At 44.1% G+C, this 25,432-nt stretch overlaps 1 protein-coding gene across 3 annotated transcripts in view; it reads left to right on the top strand.

The window, feature by feature from the left end:
• Positions 1 to 25,432, top strand: part of Tmem266 (transmembrane protein 266) — a 108,674-nt gene that overhangs the window by 25,409 nt on the left and 57,833 nt on the right. For all 3 annotated transcript variants that reach the window (XM_057766206.1, XM_057766207.1, XM_057766208.1), the window contains exon 2: positions 25,051 to 25,184. In XM_057766206.1, coding sequence (XP_057622189.1) covers positions 25,147 to 25,184 — 38 coding nt within the window. In that variant the 5' untranslated portion in view covers positions 25,051 to 25,146. The remainder of the gene's footprint in view (positions 1 to 25,050; positions 25,185 to 25,432) is intronic.

A 25,432-nucleotide genomic window follows, 5' to 3' on the forward strand; every position in this document is an offset into this window, starting at 1 on the left:
TTAAAATGGAGCTTCCGTTGGAGGCTAAAGAGGTGTCTCTAGAGGGTCAGAGTGTTTGCTTCACAAGGATAAAGACCTGGGTTCAAATCTTCTATAACCGCATGGGAGCTGGATGTTGACATAAGCACTTGTGATACAGAGACTTGGAGGGAGGGTGTGGAAATAGGAGGATTATTGGAGCTTGCTGGATGGGCCAAACAAACAAAAGCAAAACAAAAACACAGAGCTCCAGGTTCAGGGAAAGACCTTGTCTCAGGGAATAAGATGCGTGATAGAGTGGGATGCCTGACATTCTCCTCTCTCCTGTGTGCATATCTGTCATATACACCACACATGCCTGTGTGCCCACACATAGACACAGTGTGGTACAGTTCCTGAACGATGTGAGGGAAAGGAAACATGCAGTTAAACTTCCTCCGTCTGATGATGCCGGGGTTTAATGACACAGTGCTGTATTCCTTTCTGCCATGATTTACTACCTGATTCTGCAGGGAATATAATAACTTAAATGCTATTTGTTGGTCTTCAGTTCAGATCCAACGTATTAGCAGTCTTGCAACATATACAAAATTCCAATTTCAGAATAGTCTAAATGATTTAGACGTTGACGTGTGAAGAAGTATTAATACAGCTCATTGAAGTTGGAATGCTGGAAATGATATGAACAGTAGAACAGTAACCCTTCACTGGGCCAGTGCTAGGCTCTAGCCACTGTCCTGACTTTGACAGGTTACTCTATTTATAGCAATGCTAAGAGTGAGGTTCTTATTTCCATTTCCCAGGTGAGCAAATTGAGTATGGAGAGGCAAAGTCGTGGCCCAGTGTCATGTAGTTAGAAAATAGAAGCATTGGGATTGGTACAGGTTCTTTGTCTCTGGGATCTTCACTACACTCTGCTGTCCTGGGGGGATGCAGCAACCGCATCCTCCATCCTGGAGGGGCAGGAAGTGCTGGAAAATGGCCAAGTGGTTGCCTTCTGTCCCTTTTTGTACCGTAGACCCATCCATATTGTTTTCACCATGTAAAGCAATGACGCTCATAATTCAAATCCTGACTTGACGTAGTGGCACACGCCTTTATTCCCAGCACTTTGGAGGCAGAGGCAGGAAGATCTATATAAGTTTGAAACCAGTTTGGTCTACTTAGTGAGTTCCAGGACAGTCAGAACTACATAGTAAGGCTGTAGTCTCAAGAATAGCAAGTGAAAAAATTCTGGCTCTTCATTCAAAGTCCTGTTAAAAAGTTTTCTCCTAAAGCTTCTCGAAAGCTCGTTCCATCCTCTGGGCTCCTATGATGCTCTACTGCCCCTGACTTCATGGCAGCTGCCCTTGAAAAGGCTTTAAGATCACTGGCAGGTTGTCCTGCCTAATTTGGGTCTCGGTCTTTGGTGAATGAACTGAATGCATAGCTGTCACTAACACCAGACTGTCAATTCTTTCTTCCAATTCAAAGAATTTGGGGCTAAAGTTTGTGGCCACAATTGAGTCATTTTGTTGCCACTGTGGGAGGAGATGGGCAAAGACTGCAGAGTAGATGTCCTGCTCAGCCTCCACCAAGTGAGACTTGCAGGACAGATGTGAATCTTCGCCTCAACTGAATTTAATTTTCAGTTGTAATAGCTGTATTAGCTCATGTTTTAAAGTATTCTTGTTTTTCTGTTGATCAGATAATCTATGTTCAATGCTTGCCTTGGGTTTTTTTCTGTACTCTCTACTTCTAGCATGGCTTTGGGCTTTTGTTTTTCTTTTAATGGTTTTATTTTGTATTGCAAGCTGGTACGAATTCCTTTGGATGTCATTACATGATGGATAGATGGATGGGTGGGTGGGTGAATTAAGGTCTTTCCCAGGATCATACAGTTGGTCAGCAACAGATCGGGGATCTAGCAACCATCACTACAGGATGTCAAGCAGCTGAAGTACCTAGTACAAGAGCTTCAGGGTTGCCATGACAACTAAATTAGTCCTCTAATTTTCATCCTCTGCATAAGGGTCAGACTCAGAATGTTATTTCCAGGCACAGAGGGTCAGGTACATATCAGGGATGTTTGCACGGGCTTCTCCTGTTATGGAATAGCCTAGGTTAGACTCAGGAACCAGCAATTTGATAAAACAGAAAGGTGGACCAGATCTAAAAGATGTGCTCAGAGAAATGCATCCAAAGAACACAGTCCTTCTTGAAACCTGTCACAAAGAGGTAGGAGGTAAACTCGACTCTGGTCCTGGTTCTGTAGTTAACCTGTGGAGTGTCTCTACAAAGTCACTACCCCACTGTGGGCCCTGGTTTATTTATCCATGTAGTGAGACAGTTGGACTAGTCCCTTGGTGACATCTAAGGGTTCTTACAGTATTAAAGCACCCCAACTCAATACCTGAAAAATGTCTCGTTAGTATCCATAGAAGGCCAGACCTATACATGGAAGGAATGTCCTTGCTCTCTTCATCACCTTCACTTATGTTATTTTGCATTTCTCGTTGCTGTTTGAATGCTTCATCCCTGGTTAGTGGAACTGTTTGGGAAGGACTAGGGGGTGAAACCTTGTTGGAGGAGGCATATCACCGGGGATGGGCTTTGAGGTTTCAAAAGCCCACACCAGCCCAGTCTCTTTCTTTCTGCTTGCTGCCTACTGCTAAGGTATAAGCTCTTAGCTATTGCTCAGAACCATGCCTGCCTGCTGATACACTCCCCACCATGATGGTCATGGACTAATCCTCTGAAACTGTAATCAAGCTCCCAATCAAATGTTTCTTTTTATAAGTTTTCTTAGTTATGATATCTCTTCACAGCAATAGAACAGTAACTAAGACAGAAGTTGATACCAGAAACTGGGGTGTTGCTATAACAGGCCTGACCATGCTGTTGTTTGGAGAAATATAGATTATTTGGGGACTTTGGATTAGGGAAGTAGTTGAATGCTGTAAGAGGGGCTTAGTGGACTGATGTGGGAGTGTCTTCTTTCTATCTGTTGCTTTCATTGGTTAATTAATAAAGAAAACTGCTTGGCCTGATAGGGCAGAATTTAGATAGGCGGAGTAGACTGAACAGAATGCTGAGAAGAAGGGAAGTGAGCCAGAAGCCAGAAGTGGAGCCAGAGCCAGAGAGCGAGCAGAGGGCAGTGGCTGCTTTTTTAAAGGGAGAGAGACCACGCCCCAATGGGCTGGTCTCTCAGTGGCTATTGGCTGAAGAAGCGGAAGGAGCTCCTGCAACAGTGGACCCTACTAGTAGGAGCATGGAAGACAGTGGTGCTGAAAACAGTGTGTGCTGTGGAGGCCCAACTCAAGAGGTTTCAGAGGGGCCTGATATTAAATACTATTCTTGTGATATTTTGGCAAACAGTAGAACTGCTTTCTGCCCTTGTCCTAAAAATCGGCTGGAGGCTAAACGGGAGAGTTTTGGATTAATGTTGGCAGAGAAGATTCCAGGACAGCCTATATTGACTGGGTCATATAGTATTTAGTGCTCACTCTTGTGCAGATCTACACTGAAAAGGAGCAAGCAGCGCAAAGGAAATACAAAATGCACAATTTGAGGTGAAAAAGAGAACCAGAAAATATAGTGTTGGATCCCAGTCCTATGCCCAAAGAGATGAGAAGTTTAAAGACCTGATGCCAAATCTAATAAAGCGAGTGGTGCCCTCAGGGCAGGACCCACCTTGTGAGGTTCCAGCTTGTGAAAAGCAAATCTTATCTAAGAAAGCATCACCAAACCAAATGTATTACATATACATACATATACTTACATATACAGTATAATTACATTATGCAAATCTAATTCAAGGAGAGGGCCAGGTTTCAGCCCTAGCAAGCAGCAGAACTTGGCAGTCATGTGGTTCTGGCTTCAACAAGGAAAGTATAAAAAAGGGGTTATGGAATTTTCCTCCATAATCGAGAAAAGCCACTGAGACCACATATCTAACAGGGGAGTACCCGCGTAATAGGCCCCGAAAGGCCAGTGCCGGAAGCTGTGAAGGTGAAGCCTGGATTTTGTTGGAAACACTAAGATGTTGGAGATGCCAGAGTCATGGAGTACCTGCTAAGGAAAGCTGAAGACAGGGTGTGGAACCAGCCCAAGAGAGAGAAGCACATTACAGTCAGCAAAGCTGGAAGGAGTGGGAGATAGAAAGAGCCCTCCAATAAGCCCTTTCATTAGACATAGAGATACAGAATATATAGACTTGGAGTTTTCCCTACTGGGCTCCAGTCTTACTTTGGTGTTGCATTTCTTCACTATGCCCCTTTCTTCAATTTTTCAACGGTCTTGTGCAACTCTATGTTGGAAGTATATAATTGGCTTTTTGCTGTTGCAGGACATTACATTGAAAAGATTGCCTCAGGTCTCAAAAGAGACTTTGGACTTAAATAGTTTTGAGACTGAAAGAATGTGGGACTTTTTGAAATTAAACTGACTACATTTTGCATTACGATATGACTACACGTTTATGGGGGTCAGGAAGTAGAACATGGTGGTTTGAATTAAGACTGGCCCCCATCGGCTCATATGTTCAAATGCTTCATCCCCAGTTAGTGGAACTGTCTAGGAAGGATTAGGAGGAGGTGTGGCCTTGTTGGAGTAGGTGTTGGGATGTAAGTACTTAGCTATGGCTCCAGCACCATACTCACCTGCCTGCTGCCACACCCTCTCTGAATCTGCACTAACCCTCTGAATTTGTAATCAAGCCCCTAATCAAAGGCAATTGACGCCAAATATGTGCCATCATCACGTGGATCTGCACTGCCCAATAGAGTAACTACCAGCCACATGTTACTCTTGAAGTTCAGAATGAGATAAAATATACAACAGAGTTCTACAGTTAGACCTACTGCATTTCCAGAACTCAATAGCCATGTGTGATGGCCTGGGAATGGGGGTTGCCATACTGAACAGCATTCGTGTTGAATGTTTCCAGTTTCTTGGAAGTTCTGTTGGACAGTGCTGAGATATTTTGAGTCTCAGTGACACTTCTGGATGAATGATGGAGAAAAGTGAGCATTAGAAGTGGCAGAGAAAAGGAAGAGTGGCCTGCGGAGGCAGGATAAACCCCAGGAGAGAATGGATCCCTACGTGCGCATAAAGTGTTAAAATCGAGGGAAGGAGATGTAGCTGCACCTCCTGGAGAAGACACACTCATCAGGTCAGTTGCTGCTAGGAGGTCAGATACATCAGGGATCAGTAATTGACAGATTATTTAATAAGTAGGTCATTGGTGACAAGATTGGTTTTGAGGCAGCAGAGCACAAGACTGATACAGTAGAATAAAAGGGGGAGCCAACAGAGCAGGAATGGAGGCCACACATAGGCAAACCTTTCCAAATTAATGTTCTCTGATGTAGCAGAGGAGGTGAGGCTGCTAAGCAACACAGGGGATGCTCTGAGGATGGGAGAACTAAGGTACCATATTGGGGGCATCTTGGATCAGTCTAATGGAGAGGAAGAAACTGATTACACAGGTGTGATGAGAGATAGAGGAGAGAACTGAGCCACCAGGGAGTAGGGAAGGGTATGGGTGGAATCTAATCCCCAAGCAATAGGGGTGCAGAACGGTAGCAAGCAAGGGACAGCCTGCCTTTGCTTGCCACTGCCTTGATTTCCCCGGGGAGAAGAAAAGTCACCAGCTGAAAGTGTGAACAGAAGCTTCCCAGCTATGAAGGGAGAGCTGGAGGTCTAAAGACATCGTCCTGAACAGGGGGAGAAGGAGGGGACTGCACAGATGCAGGATTGCTGGGCTCTACCCAGACCAGACCCTGTGTGTTCACGTAGACAGTGGTCTGCTGTCACAGAGTCCTTTGTGCTTTCCTGTCCCTGCTGTCTGCTGAGCAGGCTGTGCTTCTCCAAGACACAGCTTAGGGCTCCCTGATTGATATTATCCTTTTGTCTGGCCCTCTCTTATCTAATCATTCTTTGCTTATTACTCTGAGATGGGGGTCAGCAAACATTTCCTGAAAAGAGACAGATAGTGAATATAGTTTGGTTTTATGGGCCATATAGGTTCCATCACCATATACACTCGCAATACTAAAGCAACCAGACTATATGTCAAAGATTGGAAATCACTCTCTTCCAATAGAATACTACTTACAGAAGCAGACAGTGGCCTGAATTTAACTTGTGGACCATAGTTTGTCCTTCTCAAAGTGATGGCAAGGATAGGGTCTCAATTATCTCTGTAGCCTCCATAGCTGACATGAATCTGGGTACTGGGTCAGGGCTCAAAAACATTTGAGTGGATGAGAAACAAGTTGATATATTCAAATAAGTATTTAGGGCTGTCAAGGTGTGCATGTCACAATGTTCCAGCACAGCTGTCAATGGCCAGCCTTTCTGTACTGTGTATATGGAAACATGAGAACATGAGCTCTGGAGGCCCAGAAAAAAAAGGTCCAAGGTAGTTTTGTGATGTAGCCTATCAATGCTAAGCTGCTGTCCTGTCTAGGCCAGTTCTCTCTTAGGTTCCTGGATACACAAGCCTCCCCTCCCCAGTGCAGTGAGACAGTTCACTTCTTTAAAGAGTGTTATGTTCATTCTGACTTATTGTTTCTGTTTCCCCTCTGACCCCTAGCTCCTTGCAAAGAACAAGTAGCCTTTAGGTACCCGCCGTATGCAAGGCATAATGGGAGACTCATAGACCCATCTCTTAAGGAGCTGGTACACCCAATGGAATCTGTCCTTTGCCCATTGTGGTGGCTATTCTTGGTTGTCAACTTGACCATATGTGGAATTAACTAACCCCCAGCAGCTGGGCACACCTGTGAGGGATTTTTCTTGATTGGATCATTTGAGTTGGGACGATCCACCTTAAATCCAGATCATCTGAGGTGGAGCCAACCTCCCGGAGGCAGCCTATATAAAGGGCATGGAAGAAGAAAACCCTCCCTCTAGCTGGAAAGTTCATTCCTTCATTGATATTAGGGTCAGCTTCTTCAGGATTCCAGCCTATACTGGAGACCAGCTGAGACATCCAGCCTCGTGGACTCAGCTATTGGATTCTTGAACTTTCCCTTGGGAAACAGCCATTGTTTGCTAGCTGAATCATAGCCTGTAAGCCACTCTAATAATATATATATTCATACACATACACACACACACACACACACACACATATACATTCTATCAGTTCCGTTTCTCTAGAGAACCCTGACTAATACAGCTGCCCATGATCTCCTGGCCTCCTCCTTAAGGCTTCCCATGGGCCCTACACACTTGATTTCCCCTTCCCTTTCTGCTTGTTTTGTTAATTGACTAAAATTATACACATTTATCATATGAACATGATATTTTGAAATATGCAAACATTATGGAATGGCTAAATTATATACTCACTACCTCACCTACTTATTCCTTTGTGCTCAGAACACTTAGACTCTACCTTCCTAGCAATTCCACATGTCCAACCCATGATTATTAACTGTAGCCACCATGTTGCTTTCCTTTCTCCTCCTCAGTCCTGCCTCCCAGTGGGTTCTCTTGAGTTTGAGCCCAAGTGTGGTTATTTTCTTCCCAACACATCACACACACTACCAGAGCCCAGCAGAAGCCCACTCTAATTTCTGTGAGGTCAGCGGTATTCAAGAGATGTATAACTTAAGCCACAGATACAATTCGAAATTTACTAGTAGCACATTAACAACATAAAAGGAAACAGATGAAATTTGTGTCAGGCTAGTGAAATGGCTCCATGAATAAAGGTCCTTGCTACCAAGCCTGGGACCCATGTGGCAGAAGGAAAACGGCAACTCCACAAGTTGTTCTCTGACCTCCACGTGCACCCCCTGCACATACACAAAGCTCAAAGCCTACCCTAAAGTAGAATATTTGAGGGACTAGAGCAACAGCTCAGTAGTTAAGCACACTGGCTACTCTTACAGAGGACCTATGTTTGATTCCCAGAACCTGCATAGCAGCTCACAACTGTCCAACTCCAATTCCAGAGGATCCAACACCCTCTTCTGGGCTCTGTGGGCACTACACACACATGGTGCACAGATATGCACACAGGTAAAACACCCATGCACATAAAAATAAATAAGTCTCTTTAAATGTTAAAAATTAGACTGTTTGTGGAGCTGGGGAGATATCCTAGTCAATGAAAACACTTACTATGCAAGCATAAAGACCTAAGTTTGATTCCCAATACCTATATATTAAGAAGGGGCATGGTAATACATGCTTGTAAGTAATCATAACTCTGGGGAGATGGAAACAGCCCAAAGAGCCAGTGAGAGACTTTGTCTCAGAAGGTGGGTATCTGCTGAGGGATGACACCTCTGGCTTCCACATGCACATGTGCACACATGTGTGTACACACACACACACATAGCCACATATATGTGAACACACCCACACTTCATACATACCATACAAAATAAGAAAATATTTGAACTAAGAAGTGTTTTGTAAAAGTATCCAAACGGTCAGCTCCATAAATATCCGGTGTTCCCAGAACCTAGCCTCCTGGCTGGCATGTCCTAGAGGCTCAGTCATGTGAATGAATGAATCTAATCTACTTCTTACGGGAGTAGACATTAAGATCCAAAGACAGGGGAGGTTTGTCTGTCACACTGGAGCCCATGTTGCTGAGCCCCACAGCAGTGTTCTTCTTTGATGCCCTTCTGCCAGGCGGTCGATCAGTTACATGAAAACATAGGTGTTTGACACGCAAAGATCTGTTCTCAAGGGAATAGATTTTAGCAGAAAACCCTCCCACTATCCCTATCCCCAGCCTTGTTAATTCCCATCTTTCCTTCTAACTCTGGCTGCCCAGCTCATGGGTGAACCGAGCAGCTAAACCTGGTCACATGATGAGAAGCAAGGTCTCTGAGTGAAGCCCACACTGACCAACAAAACTCACCACACGTGGCCACCGCCCCCAGCTTCCACTTCAGGGTTGTGATCCTTCATGACAACTCAAGCTGTTTCCCTGGAAGGTGAGCAGCGTGACTCTCCAAGAGGTCATACTGACCCACCGATCCAGTGGTGGCTTGCCATGACTGGAGCCTGGCATGAGATCCCAATTGCTGGGTGTGTGGGGGGGTGCCCTCAGGTTTGTTCAGGGCCAGTCAGCCAGCAGCCTCCCAGGGACCTCCAAACAGCTGCCTCCTGACAGTAAATGTTATAGATTGTTGAAGCAAAGAACTAAGAGAATTTGAAGGTCATGCACCCTGGCGCTTTGCTGGCTGCGATGGATTACACATTTGCGGGTGCTGTCAAGGCACGGATCTTGGATTCACTTGGTCTGGGATAGGATCTGGGAATCCTTATTTCTAACAAGCACCAGGTGGTGTTCCTGCCACCACTGGTCCAGAGACCACCCCTTGGAAAGCCTTGGAAAGCAAGGCTCTTTCTCCCCCCTTGTCTGCCTTTCATTATAGGCAAGGAAAGTGGGGTGTGGGAATAATTTGAGTCAGAATACAAGGCTCCTAGATGACAAACTATATTTACTGCCTACAGGACTCCTTGGTACTTGCTACTTAAAGCCTTGCAGTAACACCGTTCTTTCAGGTGGATTGTTGGAAGGAAGGAGACAGCCTGTTCTCCTGTGGATCTCTCTTTGATCCCATCTAAGAGGTCTTGTAAGCTATGGGAAACATCCTCTCTAGGGAGAGGACTTCTGAGGGTGTCTTGTCTTTGTACCAGGTACTCCTGGGATCAGAGGCAAAATGGGTCAAAATCCAAGTTGAAAGCAGGTATCAGACCTGAAGTGAAAACCAAGGAGAAGAGGAAAACATGCAGTGCTGGAGTCCAGATGTCCAGAGGGCTGTACCGAGGCCTTCTGAATGGCAGGCCATAGGCTGAGAGAGTTTGCTGGTCAGCTTCATGACATTATGTCCTGGCTAGTTTTTATGTCAGCTTGACACAAGCTAGGGTCAACCTCAATTCAGAAAATGCCTCCCTAGGATCATAGCTATCGGCAAGCCTCTGGGGCATCTTCTTAGTGTTGATGGGGGAGGACCCAGTAAATTGTGAGTGGAACCAGCTCGGGGTTGGTGGTCTTGGGTTCAATAGGAAAGCAAGTTGGACAAGACATGAAGAACAATCCAGTAAGCCCCACTCCTCCATGGCCTCTGCATCAACTCCTGCCCTCCAGTTTCCCACCCAGTTTGAGTTCCTGCCTTGGCTTCCTTCAGTGGGCTGTGGCTCATGGTGTGTAATCTAAATAAACCCATTCCTCCCCGGTTGCTTTGGGTCATGGTGTTTCATCACAGCTATAGCAACCCTAACTGAGACACACTGTGCCCACGACACATGAGAGAGGTAATGTAGCTGCTTTCCAAACAAGGGGCCAGCCCCAGCCTGGGTGCCTCTAAGAACACTAACATTTGTTGAACAAATACGCAAAGGTCACGAAAAGACAGGGCACTAATAATCAAACATTCCGAAAGACTCCACACGCTCAGCAATGATTAGACACTTCAAAAGTGGCCATGGCAAAATCAGTTTTCCCTTTCATGCTAATAAAGGGTTCTTTCCAGGGTATTCACAACCCAGGGCAAGCCTGAAGGTGTGAGCTGCCATACAAGGCTACCCAGTAAGTACTGATGATGGTCAGAGTTGGCCTAACCCTGTCTGTTGTGGTAGCCACTTTCCGAATGCTTAAAAAAAAAAAAAAAGATATGATGAAAAGACAAGCCAGCACCTTGGAGAAACAGCTGGTAAGAGAATTGTATCCATAAGAAAGTAAAGGAGGGACTGGAGAGATGGCTCAGTGGTTAAGAGCACGTACTGCTCTCCCAGACTACCTGAATTCATTTTCCATAACCCACATAAGGCAGCTCACAACTGCCTGGCACTCTGTATCTGATACCCTCTTCTGTCCTCCGAGGGCACCTGAACACCTGTGGCATTTGCTCATAGACATGCACAGCACACATATACATTTAAATTTTAAAAAAAAATTAAAGAAGACTTTAAAAAATAAAACAAAGGCGAAGAAACCAGTCTAATTAAAAGGGAGTATCAGAATCGACCATCAAATTAATAAACAAAATGGAATCATATATAACCAGAGAATGCAAATTAAAACAGTGAAACTGCTACTCACCCGCCGCCGGCAAAGACGTGGAACAATGACGGGAGCAAAAACTGCTACAGCTAACGGGAGAGAGTAGAGCAGTTTCTTGTAAAGCAAAACATAGCTTTACCATGGGGTCTTGCAGTCATACTCCTTAATATTTACCCAAATTATCTGAAAACTATTTCCACATAAAAGCCTATATCCTGGTACTTAACACAGCTTTGTTCATAACTGCCCCAAACTGGAAGTAACCAAAATATCTTTCAGACCCTCTTGTACAAACCACAAAACAATATGAAGGGACCTCAGTCAGTATTACTAAGAAGCCAGTTTGAGAAGACCGCATTCTGCGTAATTTTACCTGTTGGACATTCTGGGAAAGGAGAAGGAATAGAGATTGAGGGAATTTCAGGGGCTGTAGCATGTTTGGGGTGATGGAGGGAGGAAAGAGTAGGTGAGCCATGGGATTGTTAGAGCTAGGAGCTGCACTTCTGCCTGATACTGTGGTGGCAGACACATACCATTGTAGATCTGTCAAGACCCCTAGAACTGAACAGCACAGAAAGTGAGTCCCGATTTAAGCCCCATTTAGTTAATGATAACATAGTGACATTGCTTTACCAAATTTAACAAAGGCAGCATGCTAATATTGGGAACTGTAGAGGCAAAGGCAGGAATATGTGGGGGTAGTCCATGCTTTCCAGTCAACTTCTCAATAATCCCTAGTCTTTTATAAAAAATAAACTCCATTGATTTTTTTTAAACATATGTCTCTGAATCAGGCAAGGGAATACATAGTCATGTTTCTGCTTAGGCACAAAGATGACCTTGGACGTTTCCCGATGGTGTCCCCTCCACCCAGCTGTCCCCTGCATAGCATGGGCTTGTTGGAACTGTCCTTCCAGTCGGATGGCTTAGTGAGAGATACTCCTCAGATGCAGAAAGCGTACTCACAAGACCATCCCGGGGCCTTGCCTTGTTTTCGGTTGTCTTTGGAAACCTGTTGAACTAAATCTGGCAGGTAGAAATGAGCCTGGGAGGTTGCTTTTTAAGTTTGCTGATTGTGACCCTGACCCAAAGAAGAGTATAGTCCAGAGCAGGTGGCACATTAATAAAAACCACTGCAGCATAAAGCAGAAACGTGATTTATGGCCTGCGAGGTGACCACCGAAGTGAGACAGGAAGGCTGGCTAGAGAGAGGTGCACCTAAGAGGCTTTTCCCCATACTTCGCCATTACTGAAATGGTCCGGATCTTATACTTGATGTATAAATTCCGTATGACAGTGTGTCTTTTTCCTTGACAAGCTGTTATTAAATCGACTGTGTACCTTATTTTGATGGCTTCTTCGAGGCGAGGAAATGTGGTGTTTAACAGTGACAATTCCCCATGTCTTATGACTCTGCCCCCACTAGGATCAAGGGAAACGTGATGAAAGAGACAGAGGTGGGTTAGTAAGCTGTCATTTGTTGCTGGAAGCTGAGCTCTGACTGGCGATTCCCAGCCTCTTAGCTGCTTACTCTAAACCTTTCACTCCCCTACCTCTTAAAAAGTCCATGTTGTTGCCGGGCAGTGGTGGCGCACGCCTTTAATCCCAGCACTCGGGAGACAGAGGCAGGCGGATCTTTGTGAGTTCAAAGCCAGCCTGGTCTACTAGTTCCAGGACAGGCTCCAAAGCTACAGAGAAACCCTGTCTTGAAAAAAAAAATAGAAAAAGTCCATGTTGTTATAAACCCTGGTGAGTCCAAGGGAAGCCACGGGGGTAGGCTCAGGTCAGTGGCACTGGAGAGATAACAGGGTTTTTGAAGAAGAAGCAAGCTGAGAACGTCAGTGGGTCCACAGCAGGATGCTCAGGAGACAGGACTGGAGGAAACTCAGGCCTGTGGGTGTTTCTGAAATTAGAGACCCTTTCTAAGTATTTGAGAAATCAACCATAGGAGTGGGATAAACTAGGTTATTGTTTCTCAAGTGGCTGTACCTGGGCTGCTGAAGGAGGTTCATTTCCTAGCTCCCTAATTAGAACCTCCAGCATAGTCCAGGAATCTGCATTGAAAGCAAGTGCTCGCCAGAGCCTCCCCGAGACCACCACTGGTCTCTAGGCCAGAGGACTGAGTCTCCTTTGGGCTAGGTGAGCAGCCTGCGAGTCTGTGGCAGGGCCTGCTCACCGTTCCCATGGGCATCACCCCAGTCTTTCCAACTGTGCTGTCCCCCTGCCTCAGTTATTTCACATCTTTCTCATGTCATTCATCTAGCTTTCAGCACATATTCTATCCCATCACGCTTTATTTGTTCCTGCCTTGGGCCCTCCATGATTGAAAACCCAAGTGCAGGGATTGCTGTGGACCACTCTGCTTCATGGTGCCCATCCTGACTTAGTCCTCGCCATCGTCACTGTTGATGCTGTGGCCTGAGGTGCCCTGACCAATAATATAGCTGTCTGCAACCTAGATGCCATGACTCTGTTTTTCTCCTCCTGGGAAGAAATTCTTTTGTTGCTAGGACATCTGTGACTCTAGTTTTACACCATTGGTCCTCTCCATGACTTACTGTAGCTGCATTGCTCCATGGGGAAGGTGCATCGTCAAACAAATCTTTGGACTCACGGAGCCGACAGCTGTCCTTGACAGCTTAGGGTTGGTTAAGGGGTCTCCCTTCCAAGGAGAACTTTCTTACTTTGCTGTGGGATGGGAATAATTACAGCCTTTTAGAAAGCAATTTTATTTAACTTTTAAAGTTTTAAATATATAACTCTTTATCCCTGAAATACCACTACTGGGAATTCATCCACCTAGCAAAAATATCAGCACATAATAAAATATATCCAAGCGTTTTTCACAGTGACTCCCCACAAGAGTCCAAAAATAAAACAAGTCTGAGCAGGGAAGTTTTTAACTAATTGGTGGGCATTCACATCATGGAACATGATGCAGTCATTCATAAAAAGATAATAAGTTAGATTCTTCCTGCTTGACTTGGGAGAGGGAGTTTCTCCAAGCAAAAGCAAATATGTGTGAATTATGTTTTTTGAAGTAAACAATGAAATATTCCTATATAGTTTTTTGAACACAAAGAAAAAGAATGGTACAGAATTTGTTGACATTGGTAGCTACTTACATAATACATATGTCTATCAAGGCAAGACAGTAAGGTAGGCCAATAGAGAAACAGCAGACACCACTAAAACATAAAATTGTGATAGCTAATTTATATAAGGTTATATGTATATGCATGTACATTTATGAATAAAGAAATAGAAACATGTAAATCATTACTAATCTCTGGAAAGGACGTGTGGTGATTTAAAAAAAAATGGAAGGATTTATTTTATTTTGTTAAAGAAAAACCCACCAAAATTAGTCTGTATTTAAGTTTTGTATCTGAGCTTCACTGACCACCGTGTAAAGCGAAAGGTTGATTCAGCGATATGCATAATGGGTGTTTCTACTTAAGAGTTGCTTAGTCAGGGGTTCGAGAGGGCTAGAGGTGACAGGGAATCATTTACACCCCTGCTCATTCTTGGTAATTCTCCAGTCAGAGCGATTTGAGTTCCCCAGTATCCCTGCAGAATTCTGAAAAGAAAATGACTTCACTTGGAGCTTCTAGGAGTTGCTGGTGGCGTTCTTTTCTGCTTAGACTGTTCGAGAGCAAAATCCAGGGTGTCCTCTATTCCAGCAAGGCTCACACAGTACTCTCGACTTCGGGAATTTAGGGAAACTGAAAACTGGGAGGGGAATGATATTGAGGAGAAGGAAGGAATGATGAGAATGGTTCTCTTAAATTTCGTCTCTAGACACATGCCTCGTTTGGATGGTTTGATTTGGTTTTGTGTGACCCACACTTTATGAGATCAGTAGTGACAGACAGAATGCACTGTGTTAGTAAGCAAACAGTAAAGGGGTCCACAGAAGATTCCATGCACCCCAACAGGAAGCCACGATGCGTCTGGCCATTTGCTGAGCAAATCTGCAGTTAAAAATTTTGCAGTAGACTGAGGGTGGAGGAGAATGCCTGGGTGCATGATTGATTTTCTTCATTTTAGTTCCTTGTTAATGGAGCAAGGAATTCACAGGTCAAGACGACAATAGGGTGACCTTACATTGCTGTACATAAAACCTCCTCATCCAGTGGTAAGAAGGACGGGGAGGGGGTAGTGTTGGCGTACAAAAGAGTTCCATAATAGCTCAGAATCTCGGAGTATAACAAAGGTTTATTTGGAAATAAACTCACAGAAAGTGTAGGGATCTGCAGTCTTCTGCATGCGCTGAGAACTGGAACCGAATCCAGCTCACTCCTCTTTCTGTGAGTTTATCCTCAAATAAATAAACCTTTGTCATGCTCCATTCCAAGCTGTTGTGGATCTTTGTTGTACAGCAGCAGTTTATCTGCCTTCTCCTGGGGGTGTGAGCATCATGTCTACCAAAGGTATTGGAGTGTAATGAATTCTCCCTACAACCAGATTCTGCAGTAGGCTTTTGATATCAAAACTGAATCTTCCATGCATGCAATTCTATATCTCCAAATAAAAGAGGTTTGTCTTGTTTTGTTTTTACAGCGTGGCCTCACAAATTTTATCATTCATTCACCAATTGGTTAGTCCCGTTTGAAAGCCCAGCTGTGGCACAACCTCATTACCTAGGCAACAGTCCTTCCTGCTTCTTTCTTGCTAAGAGAACTGAGACGATGTTTATGGGAACGGTATGTTCACCCCAAATGGATGAGTCATGACTAGTTAGGCTCCCCTAGAATTCCTAACCTCCCATCTGCCTGGTTTTCTAGTCTTCTTTGTAGCCATGGGACCAACTCTAAGAAGACACCAGGAGATGTTAGCTGGCAAGTTTAGAAATATGTGCCTTCCAAGGCTCCTCTTTGTGTAGAGACAAATTTAATTCTTTGCATTTGGAGATAGTATGAAAATGTGCAGGCTAGGGCTGAACCAGCCATTCTGCAACCACGGGGCAGCAAGCTTGAGGATCACATTATGCACAGGATAAAGGAATGTGTGGATGGCAAGAGCCTGGTTCTCATTACACTGAAAACTAGTAAAATATTGATGAAGGAATTGTAGAAGACACACATAAATGAAAAACAATATCCCGTGGTCATGGATTCAAAGAGATCCTATTTAAAATGCCCATATTATTCAAATCATGTATATAAATTCAGTATAATCATCAACAAAATTCCATTGTCATTTTTCATAGAATAAGAAAAAAATCCAAAATTCTTTTGGAACCACAAAATGATTTCAAATAGCTGAAGAAATATTAATGAGAAAAGGTTGGGGGCATCCTTTTTCTGATTATTATGTTTCAAATCTATAGCAATCAAATAATACAGTATGGTATAGTATGGTACTAACATAAATACAGACACAGAAATCCGTGGTACAGAATGGAAAGCCTAGACACCAAACACGCATGCGGGACTGGGGAGCTGGATAGTGTGTTTTACTCGCAAGAGTGAAGACTAAGTTTAATCCCTTGCACCCATTAAGTTATGTTAACTGTAGCGGTGTGCACCTCTAATCCTTGCACTGGGGGGTGCAAACAGGAGCGTCCTAGAGACTCATGGTCAGACAGTGAATTCCCAGTGAACTCTGTCTCAAAAAGTAAGGTGGAGCAAAACTCTACGGTGCACACCTTTGATCCCAGCACTCGGAAGGCAGAGGCAGCCGACTCTATGAGTTCAAGGCCAGCCTGGTCTACAGAGTGAGTCCCTGGACAGCCAGGGCTACATAGACAAAGCCTGTCTCAAAAAAAATGTAATGGGCAAAGAAGGGTGCTGGAGGGATGGTTCTGCAGTTAAGAGTGCTTGTGGCTCTTCCAGAGGACCTGGGTTCAGTCCCCAGAAGTGACATGGAGGCTCACAGCCATCCGTAACCTAGTTCCAGCGGATCCAATGCCTTCTTTTGACCATGCACCAGGCATTCATGTGGTACATAGACATACATGTAGGCAAAATATTCATACACTAAAATAAAATTGTTAATAAAAGTAAATAATAAGAAATGGACATAGGTATTAAGTAGACATTGTTCCAAAGATGAGGCATAGAGGGCATACATATGTAAGAGGTATTCAGTGAAGCTACCATCACTAAAATACCCAAAGCCATGAGACATCTCCACATAGCCATTAACACAACCTCATCAAAAATCACAAGACATGTAGAAGAGGGCACCCTGAACACTGTAGGTGTACATAAGTACAACCAATTTAGAAAACAGTGTAAATGTTCCACAGAAAGTAAAGGTACTGAATAGTTAAGTAATCCTACTTTTGGATATAGACCCCAAAGAAATCAGATTACTATCTCGGCGTGAGATCCCCAGTCTCGTGTTCACGCATCGTTGTTCACCATGACTGTAGAAACAGAACCAGTCTAAGTCTTGGGTTAGTCAGTTTTCCTTTACTATAAAAACAGCGGAGCTAATCAACTATCAAGAGAGGTTTATTCTGGATAAACCTTATCTTAGGGGTGTCAGCTCCTGATCACGCAGACCCATTGGCGTTAGGTCTCTGGTAGAGGTGCCAGCTGGTAAAACTGTTCATTTCATGGCCAGTAAGTTAAAGGGAAGAAAGGGGGGCCAAGACCCACAATCCCCTTGGAGGGTCTTCTCCCCGGGAACCTAATGGCTCTATCCTTTTAAAGTTTGCATGACAGGCATTAGCACTCTCTTGGTGATCCAGTGCTTAACACACGGGCCTTCAGAGGTCACTTCAGATCCAAACTACAGAACCTGGAGAGCTGGCTCCGTGTTGCCCCTGTAGAGGGCTCAGGGTACCATTCCCAATATCCACACGGTGGTTCACGACCATCCATAACTCTAGTTCCAAGGGATCTACCACCCTTTCCTGACTTTCACAAACACCAGGCAGGCACATAATGTGGTATACATACATACATACATGCTTTCATTTACATACATAAAATAAATAAATCTAAAAAAGATCCAAATTATAGCAGACTCTACTGACAGATGAATTGATAAAGAAAATGTCTCACACATACAGCAATATTATTTAACCTTAAAAAGAAAGAAATCTGACATTCCAATATGGTGAAGGAATCATGAAAACATTGTGTGGAGTGAAATAAACCAGATATAGAAATACAATACAACATAACTTCACCTAAATGCAGAATCAAAATCAAAAATTGAGTTCATGGCAACCAACACCTGGATATTGGTTACCAGGAACCGAGAGATAAAAGGAAAGGGGTGATGTTGGCCAAACAGTAAAAACCTTTAGTTGTAAGAGAAATGAACACTAAAGACCTACTATGTACCACGATGATCAATAATGACAATGTGCTGTTTACTTGAAATGTACTAAGATCACAAGTGTTTTCATTACCATAAAAGATAATAGCAAAGATTATAATACAGATAATTATTTGATGGGACAGAGACAATAATTAGCTTGGCCATGATACTCATTTCATGAAGTTTTGCTTTGGGATTTAAGATGGAGTCTCATCTCACTACATTGCCCAAAGCCCGCCTTGAGCACCGAGGCTTAAGTGAGTCTCTGCGTCGCTCTCATGAGTACCCATCTCAAACCTCTGTTTCACATCCTAAATCTGTAGAGTCTTACCAGAGCCTAGGTCCGTGTAGTATTGCCAAGCCATCCTCCCACAGGAAAGACGCAGACAGTTCTCACTGCCCCTCCCGCTTGCAAGCAGCATCCCTGGCATCGTCCCTGTTTCTCCATCCTGGCCAGAGCAGGTTCTGCTAATTCCACCCAGGGAGCTTGTCAGCTTCACCTGCCAAAGAGAGAGAAGTACACGCTTTACCTTGATCGGTCTTCCCTGTTCAGATCAGGGTGTAGTCTGTGTGAGAGAAGACCTGTTTCCGACAGGAATGGGTTAGAAATGTAGGTTTTCAGACCCCTGCCCCTGCCACCGTGCTAAATCAGAGACGTCATCAGCAATCTGAGACCTCAAGCTCCCAGGTGAATCTGGTGCTGGAGAGGTTTTGAGAAGCACTGATCTAGAGGGAGAGACACAGAGGGCACTTAACAAGCTTCTCGTCTTCCACCCGCGAATTCAGACTGGCATTTCGCAGAGTGGCCTATGAATTTATATTTCCCAGTGGGTCAGAGGTAAACTAGACAAAGGAACCAATGAAATAGGTATGTCATTTGATGTAAGGATGAAGAATGAACCCAGGGCCCTCTGAGGACAGGTGAGCTAAATTACGGCTCTTTTTCATTCGGTAGGTAAGAAACTAGTTGGTCCTAAAAGCCTTTTAAATCCCAAGGACGGCAGAGTTGCCACAACCATTACACATGATATCAGTAAATAACACACAGTCAACAGGTGGAAGAGCCTAGAACTTCACGGAAGCCTAAAAAGCAGCCTCCACCCACTCGAGCCAGACACAGTGAGTCCAAAACAGGTTTTGTCTTCTTCTTTCAGCAGGTTTATGAGGCGCAGGTTTGCACTTCAGATGTTCGTTTATAAAGTGCCAGACTGCACCTGCTTCCTGCTAGGCTTGTGCTTGGAAGGTGGTTTTGTTTGGAAAATATTATTTTTAAACAACAGCCAGGCTGTGTGCCCCCATTATCTTAAGGCATTTTGCCTTTTGAAATGTGCTCCTTGCCAAGGACCAGACGTTCCAGCCGCAGGGGATAGTTACTGTCCATTTCCTATGACTCCGCCCTCCTCCTGACCTCACCTTTGAGGCGGCATCTCCATCTCCTCCCCAGGAAAGTGCTGTCACCTGCCAGGGTTCTGCTTCCCACCCAGCCCCAGCAGCATGAGCGAATGACCCCTTGAGGCTGCTAAACGCAGCAGGCACCTCAACAATCATTTAAGAAGATGATGAGAGACGAAGCTATTGTTCTGAAAACCGGTAAAGAACAAAATGTGCCTTTTTCCCCCATATATGAACTCTGTCTTGGTCTGATCAAACCATTGATGGGGGAAGGCTTGTATTTGTAGAAGCTGGTTGATAAATAATATTAAAATTAAACTCACCATTTTGTAAACCTAAGGATGAATGAATGGCTCTAATAAATCACCAATGGATGTTAATATCATAAAAGGAGGGACAATAACTGTCTCCCATTAGAAGTTATGACACTACCTATAAGTCTTATAAAAAAAGAACTTGAATCTAAAGTCTATAGAGTAATTAAAATTTACAGGAAATATATGAAACAGAGGGACATATTTATTAACTGTATCTACTGAAGAGATACAATCACCACAACCCAAGATTATCGAACAAATGACCAGTTTTTACCAATACTGTGCACAAGCTAAGGAAGGTTGCAGAGGACTCTGTAGATGTCGTGAGACACGTGATGAGAGACGCGATGAGAGACGTGGTGCTGAGACACGTGATGAGAGACGCGATGAGAGCCGTGGTGATGAGACACGTGATGAGAGACGCGATGAGAGACGTGGTGATGAGACACGTGGTGAGACACGTGATGACGTGTGGGCCTGGGCTGGCTTCTGTTCTAGGTCTCATTCTCTCACTCTGATAAAGACAATGACTGAAGGCAACTTGGGAAGGAAAGAGCTGACTCACCTCATGCGTAACAGTTCATTAGCAAGGGAGGCCAGGGCAGGAACACAAGGCCGGCTACAGCAGAGACCGTGGAGAATACGGTTTTCAGTAGTTCCTTCAGCCTGCTTTCCTATATAACCCAGGTTCACCTGCCCAGAGTAGCATCCCCCACAGTAGGCTAGGCCCTCGCACATCAATCGTCAATCAAGGAAATGCCCTACAGACTTGCTGATAGACCAATCTGATTAAGGCAGTTTCTCAATTAAGGTCCCCTTTTCTCAGATGACTGCAGCTTGTATCAAGTTGACAAAACAAGCAAACCTCCTTGTTGAAAAAATAAACCTTAAAAAAAAAAAAAACACAAGACAGGCAAGGAAATGTTTGATGTTATTAAGAAAATATTGACTTGGGATTGATGAGACTTTTTGTGGTGTGCCTTTTTGGTTGTGAGCCTTAGCTATTAATGGCTGAACTAAAAAGTGTGTGTGGGGGGGTGGTAATAGACTTACCTAGGAAGGGAGGAGGGACAGCAACACAGGGAGAAGGAAGGAGGAGGGATAAATAATGTTAAAAATGTTTGAAAAGCCATAAGGAAGCATATTACTTTATGAATAGTTAAAATCACACACACACACACACACACACAGAGGCTACACCAATTGGGGTGTCAGTCCTTCCCAAAAAATAACCCAAAGACTATTTAACAAGCACTCCATTGGCAGGTATGGGAAAACTGAGTTGTTGCTCAGGGGAGTCCAAGAGACTCCCAAGACAATGTAGGCTATTCCTGTTCCCGCAGTGTCTGCCAGAAAAAGACGGTAAGACCCTGTAACTGAAGATGCCACACATTTTGGACACTTGGGTTTAGAGGAATCGATCTGGTTCTGACCTTGAAGCCTCCTCACTGAGGACTAGCTCTTATAGTTTCAGAAGGAGGCAAGCAAGCTGCCAAGAGAGAACAGCAATCAATAGTCCTAGCCAGCTGTAACACCAAGGGACCCCAACAATAACCAGGATAGCAGGATATTCTGAGAGGCACAGTAGAAACACCTATAACCTGGAGATAACCAAGAGTCACCTAATTGGACTTAAGGCCTGATCAACAACAGGGAACTCATGCCTGGGACTATAAATTTAGTCAGCTACCTGTGACCGGTGAAGCCATATAACCTGGAAGAAACCTGCTATTTCTAGTTTCCTAAGCCAGTGTCATCTCTAACTGCAATCTAAGTACTTATCCTTATATCCAGAGATAGAGTAGTTCTCACCTGTCATCAAAGATTTTTTTTTTTTACAGAGATTGTTATAGAACAACTAACTGTGGAGTTGATACACATACAATACAACCCCACACGTAAGACTCAGGGAACATTATTGAAGAGGAAGTAGAAAGATTGTAAGAACTAGACAACTAAGACTTGTTATGAGAGTCTCTTTGATTGATAGATAGATAGATAGATAGATAGATAGATAGATGATAGATAGATAGATGATAGATAGATAGATAGATAGATAGATGATAGATAGATAGATAGATGATAGATAGATAGATATATAGATGATAGATAGATAGATGATAGATTGATAAATAGATTGATAGATAGATAGATAGATAGATAGATAGATGATAGATTGATAAATAGATTGATAGATAGGTAGATAGATAGACAGACAGACAGACAGGACACTAAGAGAAGTGAAGGGGAGAGAGGCAGAGAAATATAACTGTGGTAGTTTGAATGAGAGTGCCCCCCACATAGGTTCATATGTTTGAATACTTGGTCCCCAGGAGGTGGAACTGTTTAGGAAGTACTAGGAGTACAAGCCTTGTTAGAGGAGGTGTGTCCCTCGGGGCAGGCTTTGAGGTTTCAAAAACTCACACCATTCCTAGTTCTCTCTCTCTCTCTCTCTCTCTCTCTCTCTCTCTCTCTCTCTCTCTCTCTCTCTCTGTGTGTGTGTGTGTGTGTGTCTGATACTTGTGTATCAAATGAAAGCTCTCAGTTACAGCTCCAGAACTATGCCTACCTACCTACCTACTACTATTCACCCCACCCTGATGCTCATGGACTGGAACCCTCTGCAACTGTAAGGCTCCAACAAACTCTTAATCTATAAGTTGCCTTTGTCATTGTGTCTTATCGTAGCAAAACCAAAGTAACTAAGACAATGATCAAGAAGATACGTTGTATGAAATTCTCTAGGAGTAAAAGTATTTCTATAAAAATAAATAAAGAAGGCTTTTGTTCCTTAGCACTTGTTGTAATATGAACGGTGGGGCTGCGTCCCGCCACCCGCTAGCTTTATCCGAAATAATTACACGGAAACTGTATTCTTTTAAACACTGCCTGGCTCATTAGTTCCAGCCTCTTATTGGCTAACCCTCACATCTTGATTAACCCATTTCTAATAATCTGTGTAGCACCATGAGGTGGCTTACCAGGAAAGAGCTTAACCTGCGTCTGTCTCGGAGAGGAGAATCATGGTGACTGCCTGACTCGGCTTCTTTCTCCCAGCATTCTGTCTGTCTACTCCACCTACCTAATTTTCTGTCCTGTCAGGGCCAAGGAAGTTTCTTTATTAACCAATGAAAGTAACACATAGACCCTCCTCCATCAAGTACATATGGAAATACCCTCAGATCAATAAGATGATATCCAGGACTATTATGATATATTTCAAAATATTCATGAGGGGCTGGGAATGGACAGGTATACAGAAAAAACAAGACTGTTGTTAAGTTTTGAGGTAGGTGAGGACCTAGAGATGCATTACAATTCTCTACAATGCTGTAAATATTTGAAATTTTCCTTCCTAAAAGTGAAATTAAAATTACCATTTTACTTCCTTCCCTTTTATCTGTTTCATATTTACCATGCTATATTGTTCTAGTAGCTTATGTTTATTATTTCTAACTATAGAGTCATCAGTGTTTACTCTTCCTTGGTTAGGTATGTAGAGTTTTCTATATTCTGAGTGGCCAGCCCAGCCAGACTGGGAGGAGTGTGAACAAAGGGGGCTGCCAGCGGTATCCTCTGCAGGCTCTTACCTTACCTAGCACTTCAGGTGCTCATTTAGGAATGGCAGCTTGCCAAGACCCCACCTGGGAAAGAACAATTGTTCACCTCGCTCCCAGCTGTAGGTACGTCCACTCTGGCTCCATGAGCAGTGAAAGAGAATCCTCTCAATACCAGAAAGACATCATAAGAGTGTTCACAAAGAGAAGGAAAAATTGAAATTTGATTAAATTTGTGTGGTGGGGTGGTGAGTTTTATAATGTCTACTGTATAATTAATATATAACACCAAATAAACAGACAGTCTTTGTTTAAGGTTTAGACCTCTTCGCTGAGGTCTACCGAGACCAGGTAAACCATTTACCTTAGTGAGGTGTGTCCACAAGACATCTTCCAAACTCGCCCTCCCAATTGTCGCACACCCTTTGTCCCAGTCATTTTGCCCCCTACTAACTTCTGGTGTCAGGTGACTGCTGGCTTGAGCTCCCACACAGTTTTCGAGAGCTCTCATTTCTTTTCTTTTATGTTAAGTCCAGCGCCTCCCAGGGTTCCTCCCGCATCACGAGGCTGAGCTCCTCCTTGGCCATCTGTTCCTGGTGTTTCCCTTCCTGAGAGTCATTTTCGTTCTGTGTGGCTCTCTCCCTTTATCTCTCCAGCTGAGCCTCCTCTCCAAGCTGAGTTTCAGGTCGGGAGAAGGAGTTTTTTATGCTGTGAGGAATTCTCGTAGGAACGGCAGTTTGTGCATGGTGCAGCCTACCAAAAAGATTTCCCCTCTGAACCCCCTTCATAGTGGCTTGTCTGAAAACATCTAGAGCAGGGTCTGTCTGCCTGCGCCCTCTCTTCAGGATGTTCCAGCTACAGAGGAGTCACCTGTGGGACTGTCACATTGGCTGGTAAAAAAGCTTACACTATTCACCTAAATCGCATCTGGGGAGGAATGCTTTCTATTTAGGTCTCTGGATAGCTTTGGGGATGTGATGAGGTTCAACAGCTTATACCATCTTAATTTATAAAAGTCTCTGAACACAGAAATAGAAGCCAGTGCTTACATGGTTTGCCACTGTTCCAAGTGTCTTCTGTGCAACATCCTTTAGGTCATTCAGGTGTCACCCTTATGTGTAGAGAACAGAGCGGGTAGGTGCAGGTGAGGCTATGACCCTCAACAGACTGGTCGCAGGCTAGCTCCTCTTTGCTGCTGTCTGTCCGCTGGCTCTCTCATTGATGACTTAGTTGAGAAGGAAAGAGGGACAGAATCACAATTCACGGTGGGATTTGGGGGTACAGCAGCTTAGCGGGAATAATGTGGGTAAATGGGGACACCTGGAGGATTGGAGAGGGAGAGGCATGGCACCTGTCATTACCACTCCGTGGCATTACTGAAAAGATCCATTCAGCAGTGCCCTCCAGAAAGGTGCTGTATGGGAGACAGCGCTAAGCCCCATTTTTAGATGGGATTAGGAGGAATTCATTTTGGGATCTGACGGTAATAAATGCCCATTTGTCATTTCAGGGCACTTTGTTTTCATGAATCTTAAAAAAGCCCCACTGGGAAATGCCAAGATCAGGCTTAAGGACAGCTGAGCCCCACTAGACATCAAGGAAACCCATGGCTCTGGTTGCATCTTTCAACATGACCAGTCCACAGTAAGTACCCTCAGAGCCTGATCTCTGGATCTAGAACACGGCTGCGAGCCTCTCGTGGGATGAAGTTCTGCTACTCCCGGCAATGGAGGCAAAGCTCAGAATAAGACTAGGCAATGCGAAGGATGATAATAAAATGAGCATTGCAGGAAAGTTGGAGATGCTAAGAGGGTTTCTAAAAGCAGGCTAAGTGACATAAAGGACACTGAGGCAGAGGTCTCTTAGAGGAGAATTGCTTGCAGTTCCTGAAA

The sequence above is a fragment of the Chionomys nivalis genome, chromosome 4, assembly GCF_950005125.1.
Source record: "Chionomys nivalis chromosome 4, mChiNiv1.1, whole genome shotgun sequence".
Lineage (NCBI taxonomy): Eukaryota > Metazoa > Chordata > Mammalia > Rodentia > Cricetidae > Chionomys > Chionomys nivalis.